We start from the raw sequence: 12,995 nt of genomic DNA on the forward strand, positions 1-12,995 counted from the left end.
CAGTGTTTGTTCAAAATTAGAATGCGGCGCGCTCTTTATTGCCCGGAGTGACGTGCGGTCGTGACGCGGCGGTGCTACGTGACCGCGATAAAAGATTTTCATCTGCCATATTTACGTAGCCGAGTGGGCGGTTTTTATTTTTCGAGAGTCTCCAAGCGAGCGTACTCGGCGTTCGAGGAGAGCGCGCGGTTTTCACACGCCTCGCGCGCGCTGGGAAAATATATGCACTGCGGGACAGCTGACGCCGCGAATCGGGGATTAAGCTCAGCTACCGATGCGTTCATAATAACTGAAGACGGGCCGTTACTCCTCAATGAAACTGCGCTGTAAAAACGGGAACATGGTCACGTATAGCGCTTATGCGGAGCGGAGCGGGGTAATGTAATTTAAATGAAGGACTAATTCGCTCCCGTGTACCGTGACGAGCTCTCTCGGCGCACCGGCCCATCAACACGTAACGGTGAGGCTATTTTGCATACAAACCATTAAATTATTGCTCAAAACTTATTCTTTGTTGCGCCACAGAGGCTGTTATTACCGCCTAATTGTATGTCTGTATGCAAATACATAATTTTATGGAAGCCAATAATCTTGTATTGTTTCATTGGGCGTCGTTACTCTCATACAAACTATGTGCATGTATTATCGCTTATAAAAGATTCTGAATTTTAAAAAAGGTCGTAATTCTAGTTTAATATTTATGCAACAGGACTAAAGATTTTTCTAGTCTTCCCATGCCTAGACCTCTGATATCTAAATTTGTTCGCGGTAATTAAATTATACAGACTTTAAACGAATCACAGAATTGCAGTCGACGTACAACGGTTAACATGAAGATGATGACGCTGATCTTTAACCAGCTGAGCATAGATAAACTACGGTAGTAACGTAGCCGAAATACTTCTTTCTAGCATACAATTGTACCTATACACTGTATTACTTCACCAGTAAACCTTCAGCAGTAGTTTTTGTGTCAGCAAATTAACAGGGCGACATGAAAAAGGAATTAAGCCATTTTTCACGGCGCTTGCACAGGTCTGGCGCGTTCTCGTATTTGCATTATTATCATACAGCCGGATAATTGCGTTTGACGCCAATGCAATTGCCGCCAGCAGTGATTATCCACGTCTGTATGTGATATGATGTGGTCTCTGCGAGATGTTCTATTAGGAATCCATACTTCGTGATGTGAAAATATAATTTAGTTTCGTACTACTTCCACTCAACAACTGTACAAAAGATGGCGTTATTTTTCTAAAGAAGAACGTATGAGATTGAGTTACACAGGCTACTGTTTTTTTTCAAGAAGTTGCTATGCTATAGACTGTGTCATTTAGAAACCCTTACAAAATGGCCATGTCAGTGAACGTCCATCGGTATTAAGTGGACGTCCATCGATATATATATATATATGACAACTTTGATGTTGGAAAAGAGCAACTGCTGAGTTTCTTGCCAGCCTCTTCTTGGTAGATTCCGATGGTGCAGTCACTAGAAGTCAGTCAGTCACTAGAAGTCAATTCCATAGATAATATATACTAGTTTTGTCATATCTAAAATGATAATACTGGTATACAAACGATAAAGAGGAAGAATATGAAAAGCAGAAAAACTACTATTTGAAATGCTGAGCAGTCTGCCCAGTATTCTACTTGTACTTCTACTACTTCGTGTGCTACTAATACCATCTACTTCGACCATCAACCAGTATGTCTTAACTGGTTGGTGATTGAAGTAGACAGAGGACGCAAATAACTTTAGTTCTTTCATACGACACCCACGGGAAGAGATAGGGTGGTGACAACTGTATTTGGATCTGCCGTAGGTACCTTCTTAATTAAAGTAACGAATAAACTTGTTAAAAATCAGCTAGAGTGGTGAAGAAATCCCTCGTGGAATTTTCCGTGACAGCCATTACAAAACATGAATGCCACTATACATTTATTTAAAAACGTAATTATAGGTACATAAATACAAAACTCATTTAGTAGTCCGCAAGTACACTTTTATAATTAATTAATCACTGAAGTTCCGCCGAAGTCATATGCAAATTTTTGTAGTGTTGCAATTGTATCCCACTGTACCGACGGACCGTGACGAACCACCGTACCTATTGTTACTTACTATATATTGTTTTGTATGTGTATTTAACACAATATATTCATTAGATGCACGTTTTCAATTACATAATGGCAATACCTCTTTGTATTCTTTAGGAAACAAACAGTTAACTATATTTTTAAACTAAATTTCCGCCTTAGGTAGGTACCCAATCATCGTCATCTTTAGCCTGTTATTCTCCCACTCGTTCACGCAATAAGACACAGGCTTCCTCACTAATGTGCTCTAGTTTCCTAAGGCTCTTAGCCTTCGAGAACTAGAGCACACTACGATTAAATTTTTTGGGAATCAACTTTGAAGTAGTTAAAAGGGGCATGAGCTGAATTTTACTCGTACAAACGAGTAAAATTCAGCTCAGAGATATAAAGCATGCTTAATGCCTTTACTTTTATTCAGGTAAAACTACACAGTTTCACTATAAATCAGGAATTGCATGGAATTCCTGATGAAATGAAAGTCACGGACATCAGCAAATAAGTATAAAAGGAGTTGTCCTGACTGAACGACAGACAACCAAATGGTTGAACGTAGAAGTTTTATATTTTTGAGATTACATTTATTGTTTGAGCACTGAGGCAAAATTCTTTTAACTCTACCCCTAAAGTGAAAATGAAAATGACACACAATCATATGTCATTTTCAGTAAAAAAAAATAATTAAGTAGTACCTGTTACCGAACAAAGTTTGTTTTATATCCATGAATTTGTATTTTGACTGCCATTTAGACCTTTCCTGTAGCTTTCTCTTACGATATAACTTAATATCACGGGCAGTGCAGGCGAAACTGTATGCATTAGCTAGTTCTAGTATAAAAACATTGCGTTCAAAAAAATAATAACACTAAGACGCGACGGCGCGTCTTCATTCCTCTTAGTCGGCCGTCCGTGGCGTACATACAGTATAACACAACTGAAAATCGTTCACGATTTAATCACACAATTTTAGAACTTACTACTTGGATAATAACGATTATAATTTTAAACATTGTTTTAAGATAGTAACGTAATCTCTTTATGAAACGTATGACTCTACTAATTGGTTGCGCAACTTTCCGCGAAACATCTTTGTTGCAACAGTACGTGAGTTGCATGGAAATATTGTAGTTCGGACTTGGTGATAAAAGATACAGACAAATATGAGTCATAATGTCCAATTATTAAGGATGCCTTAAAATGTATTCCACTTTGGAGATAAGTCGTTTTTGTGATTCGAATTATAGTTGAAACAAGGATTGTAGATTAAATGAAATAGCATTAAAGTGAACGCAGCGCATTGTTTTAGAAAGTTCAGAAGACTTCGTTGATAAAGTTTAATATTAGTTCGTACAATTTAGCGCAAAAGTCGATCTAATGGGATTTAGAGTCGAGCCAGCGAGTTCTGTAGCTACTGTAAATGTTTTTTCTTGATACACGTCAATTACCTAATTGCTGCAATGATATTTTTTGAAAAAAAAGAACCCTAACAAATGTTGGTCCGAACATGTAGATCCACGGGACCGTGGCGATAGAATTCTTGCACCGCTACCCAGCTAGCATCATCAACCGTGAATAGCCTATAAAAGTCAATTGCTGGGCTAAAAACCTCTTCCAACATGATGATTTGCCCGTAGTCACCACGCTGTGTTGACGGATTGGTGATCCCAGTAGATAGTAGTAGCTCAGAGGACGCTGCTGACCGGTCTCTGTTATATTCCCAAAGACGACAGAGACGAGTAGTGACAACTATATTCTAATCTACCGTCACCACACCGCGTTAATTAGCACTAAAACTGCAATTATATTAGAACCGTACAATATATTAACGTACTAGTTTTACAAAATTATTTGGAAGGTGGTACTTGAACATCATCTAGAAAAAGTATCACTTATACATGGAAACTGAAAAAGTTACAAGTAGCGTATATTTCTGTTACGTTAAAAAAGTTACCTGAAAAAATGGTCAATCCTAAATAACTGTAAATACTTAACATCACTTTTACAATACATGAGTTTCTATGTGCGTGTGAACGAGTGTCTTAATTATTGTTTTAATATTGTCTAAGACCTTTATCTTTTTTTCTGTTGCCATATTGATCCCTGAACCCATTTAATTGAAACATGCTGATGTTATGGTTGACACTGCGTAGTGCGTACTTTGTTACTAAAATTTGGACGTTTTTAATAATCATGAATACTGCAATATCGTACCAATTTTCCAACTATTTTTACGGTTCACATTAAATTAAAAGAAACTAATAAGGTTTGTATAACAATAGTGTTAAATGAGAATATTTAATTTCTTCTAAAATGCTCCATTGCTTGGAGGCCATATCTGCAACAATGGAATGGGCCACATCCGGGCAATTTTATCATAATATTGCTTCCACTTAGTAAATCCATGCCAATATAGCGTTTTAATGTCTGTCTTACTCAACATTTACTTTGCTAAATTTATTTTTCTATATCTATAAAATTGTACCATGATTGACTTTATCAGCTGATACACAAATTAAATTTTTATAATTCGAAATGTAGAGAGGTGCAGCGGGATATGTTACTTATAACTTTTAATCATTATTTTCAAAAAGTACTAAATTCGTTTGAGATTTTTTGGAGCACTTACATGCAAAATGTTATCCTCCCAATTTATCCTCCTAACTCATCAATATGCTACTTTTTTTTTGTTTCAGCAACTAGAACCATAAAAACACATAAACTAGTATACAAAATAGGATAGAATATATGATTATGAAAGATAGGTAAAAAACGATCCGTTAAAAAGGGTATGTTTACTAACTTTAAACATTACCTACAAATATGAGACTTTAATATTTTCGATATAGAATTTAAAATGACTAGGTAGTCTACTACGGCTTAAGACTATATGAATAGTAAAAAGAATATTAGCACAAGTTTTTATGCAGTGCCTGTGTTGATAATCCTACGCCAAGAAGCGTTCTTTTTCACAAAATGGAATCCATAAAATAATTTAAAACGGAATACACAATGTTGATATGACTGAGAACAGCTTTGCGCAGATTACATAGATTACTTATTAATAATTATTTATTTGTTTGATAAAGCTAGCAGTAATACCGTCCTTTCGAAATCAATGGCGACCTTGCAATAGACATCCTGCTGAATATCGAACAAGGCAAGGCTTTACTTAGTTTTCCTTGAACCTAGTTTTAGAGGTCGGCTTATGTGCGCATTTACTTAGAATTCCTATTCACTGACATACAGACGGAAAAAATAAACAAACTTACAAAAAACCAACATCTTTTTACATAACTCAAGTCAGCTGTTATGTATAGAATCTTTAATATTTAATTGATTTATTATTAATTTAACTTTTATGGTAAAAGCTGTCAACTTCTTAACTGAATTTAGGATCTTACACACAAACGCAATCACTTATCAAAACTTAAACAATGTTAGGTAATCGTTGATTAAACCAAGTAAATCATTTTTGATCAAAGTTTTCCAATATTACTAACAAGATATTTCAATTACGATTCATCTGTAAGCAAAGCAACGGGAGTAGAGTGGGCACCTAGATAATCGAAAAAAAACAATAAACGTAAAAGAAAATACCGAAACGAATTATTCTTCCGACTTAATAAAGAACTAGGCACTTTTTTATTGGTATACTAAAATGTCGATGCAATCTTCGATAAAATAAATCAATTAAATATTAAAGATTCTATACATAACTCAAGTCAGCTGTTATGTATAGAATCTTTAATATTTAATTGATTTATTATTAATTTAACTTTTATGGTAAAAGCTGTCAACTTCTTAACTGAATTTAGGATCTTACACACAAACGCAATCACTTATCAAAACTTAAACAATGTTAGGTAATCGTTGATTAAACCAAGTAAATCATTTTTGATCAAAGTTTTCCAATATTACTAACAAGATATTTCAATTACGATTCATCTGTAAGCAAAGCAACGGGAGTAGAGTGGGCACCTAGATAATCGAAAAAAAACAATAAACGTAAAAGAAAATACCGAAACGAATTATTCTTCCGACTTAATAAAGAACTAGGCACTTTTTTATTGGTATACTACAATGTCGATGCAATCTTCGATAAAATAAATCAATACAAGAAGAATATTCAATAAAAAGTATGATTTCCGCCGATATCAGCGCATAGGTAAGTACAATTATAATCGTAGACTGTATTGACAACAGTTCCACTTTTTCTATCGCAATCAACACGCCTTTTTCACTACGCTTCCAATTATACCTGAGAATCCATTAACTAGATTAGATTCATTCGTGAGATCGGAACATGTTAATCTGAGTTGGAATTTCACAAAATATTGAATAACCATAATTGTTCCCAATTGAATGTTTGCGTTAGCATGTTTTTAGTCCGTAATGAGAGACAATAAACGGCCGCTTTTTGTTCCCTTCTATTGTTAAGCTTAACTATGAGCGTTATAATTACATATTTATGTATAAAATAAAGCGGCCGTAATACAATTACTGTTGAGCAATTCTCTGTAATATGAATATTCGTCATATTGTGTTGGCGATTGCGAAAACTTTGCGTCCAATTGTTAGGGTAACAATGCGAGCATTAGTAGCAAAGGTCAGTAGAACAATATTACGCGAAATCAAGTTTTAATTGTATCTCCAAATTTACATTCTAGCAATAGGAATTTGCTATTATACTAACGCCTTGCTATAATATTAATTATTATTTAGGTTTATAGAATATCATCACCTAATTTAAGTTTTACTTTTTATAATAATAAAAATATTCTGACTGCTAATTAAGAAGTTATGATGAATACTCTCGTTATATTACATTTAATACTAATCAGTCTATCAGTGGGAAATACAACAATTTCATCTTAACTAAAAATTAAAAAGTAAATTAATTAAAATGTTAACCCACTTAATCTCATTAACTCGTGTTATTTGTATGAAACTGAGACTTTCGTAACTGCATCATTTCGAATACTGTCTTGAAAATAGCAAATAAATTAGAAATCAACTAAGTTTTACATAAAAACAATAGCTTTGCCTTTAGGTAATGGGAACTTCGCTATTTATCCGGTCATGTAAGTAAAGAAGTTTCACATGTATTTATGTGAAACAAAAGTAGTGTTTTCTATCTCATAGATAAGAATAAAAAAGACACTCACTTGAGTCTTTACGTTCAACGAAAAAAAAAACGGTGTCTGTCTAGCATTATATACGAACCTCAGATTTTTTTATTGCATGAAAATTATAACTTAACAGAGAGAGTAGAATCAGCACACGTAGCTAAAATATGTTTGTATAACATCAAGGGCCGCTTGTCGATTCAATAACAGTGTTGTTAAGAAAGCGCGATTAAGGATTTTGGAAAATTATTGCCAATTTCCATGAAAGTTTCTCGATTGGTACGTAGGTATAACTTTAATTGACATACGAGGTTGATAATTTGAAAGAATGAAGGCATTAAAAAGTAAGAAGGTATACGAGTATATATATATAATATTATTATAAGTAATATTTACCTTATCACAGTACCGAGGGCATGGCCGCCGTGGGCAGTCTCATGACTTTTGGACTCTATCAAGACAAAGGTTGGCGAGGTCACATAATTGTTGGGTACTGCATAAATAACAACGATTTTGTGAAAGCATAGATCAATGTCAGTCAGTGTCTACACTTCAAACATGGTCTCCTGTCTACATAAGGACCCAATACCCAAATTATGAGATAGTAAATGAGTATTCAAAAGAATAAAGTACAAGTTGGTACTAAGTTGGGGAAAAAATTAACATGTCATAAATCTGTTTGAGCCAACAAATACCTATTTGGCAGTCTATATAGGATGTTATTTTGCCCAGTACGTTAATATTATGCAATTAGATTAGTTATTAATTATTATTTGTGTGGTTTTAATATTAACTATTTATCTTCTTGCTTGCTCAGAAATAAATTTGTTTTTCTTTTGTCCGAATAGATTGGTCATATTTATTATTTACCAACTGTGCCAGGCCACGCATTTTTTTGGTTTAATTAAATGTAAAATACTATTTATTATAGAGAGTGTTACTTTTAAGACCAATGCACTGAGGTGAATACAACTTTATGACAATATATCATAGCAATCGGCGAAGAACTTTAGATTTATGGTTTTGTAGAAACGACAATGTGCACATTTATTTAAAAGATTATATTATTATAATAACATATCTGGATGTCTGTACATTGTGAAGGTAGGTAGGTGCAATGCATTTAAATTCCACACAATAATAATTATAAAAAGCATCCGGATTTGAAACTGCATAATTTTATTTCGTTAGTGCATAAGGTAATTCAAATCTGAATTAATTAACGTGACTGCATTTAGAATTTATTATTAACACAGACAACTAAGGTCTTATAAAGCTAGGTCATAACTTTCCAAATTAAATAATTAATTGCACTCGATTCAATTCTAGGAGATATTGTTATGATTGTATTGTAATTTTAATAATTCTGTCATCACGTAGTTTTTGATTCAATTGATGAAAGATAACTAGTGGTTAAAATGTTCGATTATGGATAACAATCTTCTAGATGGGTTGCTCTTTAAATGTAGAGAGGTAGAGTAGATAGGGATATAGAGCGTGAGCACGTTGCTCTAATGCAGGTTGTAAAAGTACCTATGGATCAGGAAAAAACAAGAGCATAACACGATCGCGCTTCGCGTTAACTCAGTTTAACAATTCAAAACATAATCAACCAATAAAAATGCAGCGTTGTATATAACGATAGTAACATATTAATGCAATATTTTTATTTATCAATAAGTTGACCACTTTTTTTAAATATACGAATTACGAACATCGCCCACGCCCATCAGCTCATTCTGTCATTCAAAACAATATAAAACCACTCTTACGTAGAAATGCAGAGACGTAAAAAATTGGATTGAATCGAATCGAGTAGCTCCGATGAAGATTTTAAATTTCGACCGAATAACTTTCTTAATTTAATCATTTAATTTAGAGAATTCGATGTATTATTCTCAAAGGCAATTCCTCAATAATTTTCTTTTTTTAGATTATTAAGCATTATTAGTAACCTCCACCAGGATTAGCAGTAATTAATATAAGCATTATATTAGTGACGTCACAAGTAACCATTGTGAATAACGTGTAACCAACCCCCAGTGCAACCACGCTTATCTGAACACATCTGGCTCTATAACAATCGAAACGAAATACCGAATTGTCCATAAACAGCGCAGACGACAGACAATACAATCATCAGCCATCCGACTATGTAAATACAGTTAAAACAAAGCAGAACATTCACCTATATAATGCAGGGATAGTCTAGGTTTTTATTCGGTTTTTTTTCACTTTAGTTCAGTAGTTCAGACTACCTCCTTCATATAAATAGATTTTTCTTCTTTATATTGTTGAGAATCAGAATCAAAACCTTAACGAACAATAAAACAATTGTTTGCCAATAAGTGACGTCTGCCAATACTATGTTTTTTAAAGTTGCTACTTAGACCATATTTAGATAATTAAACTATTTATATTATTAGTTAATAACCAGTAACGTCATAGTACTTGATAGAAACATCAATCAATTTTGCGTGCTCAAATTCGCACAAAAAATTAAAACTGCTTCATTTTATCGATCGACTTAACTGCACTCAAGTTAGAGACAAAACTGCGACTCCCAAGACTTCCGTGTTATGTTCGGTGTCTTTTGCGGTAAACTTTGCTGAGGGCCTTTCGGCATCTACAAAAAAGTCGACTGTCTGCGTTGGACCGTATCCAATCAATAATCGCCAACGATGAGACATCGTACCGTGATTCTAATTACCGCTACTATGGCCCACCATTTAGTTACCAGCTAGAGAGCGGTTCGGTTATTTGATTTTACTGATTAGGAACTATGGATTTTGAAAGTTGAAGTCGATCTGATCGAAATCTGAACGAAGATGAAAATTAATCATTGGCAATATAATAAATTTTTCTTATTCGTCTTATTGTTCTTTCGCTATCTGTAAACAACCGCGGCTTCTAATCGGAACAATATAACGCGTGACTCATAGACTAGGTAAGCTACTTGAGAGAGAATTGTTCACTTTGTATTGGTCAGTGAGTATGGACAGCTACGTGTCGAAAAGTTGATTATAGACTCCTGCAAAACCCTAAAGAGGGTTTAGTCTTCTACGACTACAAGAATCATAGTGTGAACAGCAGAATAATTGCATCGCACCTTGAACTTAGTATTCGAATAGCTGCACTGTCGTCATTTAAATTTTCAATAACGCGTAAAGTGCGTTATTAACAAGACCTAGACTTAACCAAAACCTCAATATTTGTAACGGTTGGTGTCAACTCTGCAGCGCCAAATTTTTTGATAAAATTGGCCGATCTAAGAGTAATGCTACCCTTTTAAGAATGATATCTTTGAATAAGGATACCACCATATTTAGTGTTGTCATTTTAGTTCCGTTTAGAGATTTGTTTGCAACATACTGTACAAGAAAATCAATGAGACAATTCAGCAACGTATCAAAGGCCCGAGGTGATCGGATAAGCGTGGAGTCATTAGTGTAAGTGCGAGCGAGGGCAGTGCATGTACGGTCCGGACTCACCGGCGCTAGTTCGCGTCTTGTTCGGCCGCGGTTTACTCTGCTGTTGCCCGCTATACCCCTTCCCCTGGTAGTTATAGTAGTCGCCGGAGTTGTACTGCGCGTTGTACTCCCCGGAGGGCTGGCTCTCTTGGGGACACGTGTCCGGCTGCGCACCTTCGCGTTGTTTGGAAGGGGGGACGCCCATCATGGGCTTGACGTCCCCGCACAGCGGCAGCTCTTGCTGCTGTTGCATGAAGGCGACGCTCATTGCCGTGGCGTGCGCAACGGCAGCTTGGTAGTCCTGCTGGCCGAGCGCCGCCGCGGCGACGGAGTCAGGCGTGGAGTCTTTTGGTGGCGTGGGGGGGAAGGAAAACAGGGGATGGGGATGAGGATGCTGCGCGGGAGAGAGGGGCTTGTCGGCGGACGAGTCTTGCTGGAACCCCCCGCCCCAGGCTCCGCCACCCAACGCTTTGGAGTCGAGCCAGGGGTGCAGCGGCGTGTGGAAGTGCGGCCTGCAAACCTGCCCGCTGCCGCCGCCTAGCGTTCGACCTGTACACAGAAAAATATACACTTAAAACCTATTGCTAGTAGTAGAACTTTTTGTGATGTGGATCTTGCTTATTTTTTATCTGAATTCCGGTCTAAAGGGCGTCACTTAACACTTGAGCTTCCCTTTGATGGACACAGGACGGCACTATTTAGGACCTGTTCTTTGCATACGCTGCGAGGTGTTGTTGTATTTAGATTACCACTGACCAGGAGGGCATCTGCTAGGCCCGTCAATTATTACTATAAAAAACCTACTATATTGACCATGAACCCCAGCTATCAATGGTCCATAAGTCGAAAAAGCCTTTCTCTTTCATGAGAGATGGATCCAGAACAGCTCAAATGTTAATTTTACACAAATACTTGTTTGCGACAATAACTGGAACGAACAGCCCGTATTTTTTTTATGTTACGTTAGTAACGGTTATGTTTAAATAACATTTCTCAATTTAACATTAACTTATTATCTACGACCGAATATTTTCAAACAAATGAAAAGGTAAAGTCACCTAATTTCAGCTGTCGAAACTTTGCGGGAATTTAAGCGCGACTGACAAAGATCAACCGATGAACGAGTCATTGTCCCGACTGGCCGTCATTAGGGCGGACAATTCGGAGGCGTTACGAACCGCCCGTGATACCAAAATTAATATTATTTGGAACCAACAACTCTTTCACACGACATCTCAATTCCCTATTTACATGCCCGTAAACGTTTTAAGAGTGCGCGCCGACCGTAGACGTTTAACTTTTTATTTTTGTTATGTTGTGGCTCCCGACCGCTACTCGTGGCACGTGTAAGGCAAGATAGACTCAAAATGTTTTGTTCAAAAGTAACAATGAATCCTACAACTTTGTTCGCGTAGAATCCTAGCCATGTGTTCCATAACTTCTATAACAGTTTCAATCAATCAGCTGACGATCTCATCTTCACAATAAAATTACTTACTCTACAACCGGCGCTGCAACGTTCTGTATGAAGTCAGTTGTCAACCTATCAGATTACTATATCAATATTACTGAAAAATTTCTCCATAAAAGTTTCATCCCTAGCTTTCTGGGTGGATACTGATCTGGTAGGTATGATATGTGGTATATATCTGGTATCATAGCTACCCTGGTATTATTTAAAAGGTATGCATATATCATGAATTCCTTTATGGTGAAGATATCTATGATAATAAACAAAGCTTTTGACGGCCGAGTGGCGCAGTAGGCAGCGACGCTGCTTTCTGCGTCCAAGGCCGTGGGTTCGATTCCCACAACTGGAGAGTGTTTGTGTGATGAACATGAATGTTTTTCAGTGTCTGGGTGTTTATCTGTTTGTTATAAGTATTTATGTGTATTATATTCATAAAAAAATATTCATCAGCTATCTCAGTACCCATAACACAAGCTACGCTTGCTTTCGGGCTAGATGGCGATGTGTGTATTGTCGTAGTATATTTATGTATTTATTTATTTTAATAAATGAAAACAAGAGAATTAGATTTGTTCGGCACTTTATTTTACATAAGAAACAAATATTTACAACCAACTTTCACGAGGATATGCTTACTTTATGCGATTGTGCACCCAACCTACACTGTTGTGCGTATTTGATAAATAAATAACGGCCTTTATTCAGAGTTGGTTGCGTTCGAGAACAAAGGCGCGTTTTTCCGAAATATTACAAAAGTCGTGTCAAAACACCGGGGCAATTAAAATTGTAGGCCATTTGGAAGTTTCGTTAATTAAATACTCGACGGTGGTGT

At 36.1% G+C, this 12,995-nt stretch overlaps 1 protein-coding gene across 1 annotated transcript in view; it reads right to left on the reverse strand.

Moving 5' to 3' along the window:
• Positions 1 to 12,995, reverse strand: part of LOC120626102 (GATA-binding factor C-like) — a 138,086-nt gene that overhangs the window by 82,760 nt on the left and 42,331 nt on the right. The window contains exon 2 of the mRNA XM_039893395.1: positions 10,714 to 11,241. Within this exon, the coding sequence (XP_039749329.1) occupies positions 10,714 to 11,241 (528 nt within the window). The remainder of the gene's footprint in view (positions 1 to 10,713; positions 11,242 to 12,995) is intronic.

This window comes from Pararge aegeria, chromosome 8 (genome assembly GCF_905163445.1).
Source record: "Pararge aegeria chromosome 8, ilParAegt1.1, whole genome shotgun sequence".
NCBI lineage: Eukaryota > Metazoa > Arthropoda > Insecta > Lepidoptera > Nymphalidae > Pararge > Pararge aegeria.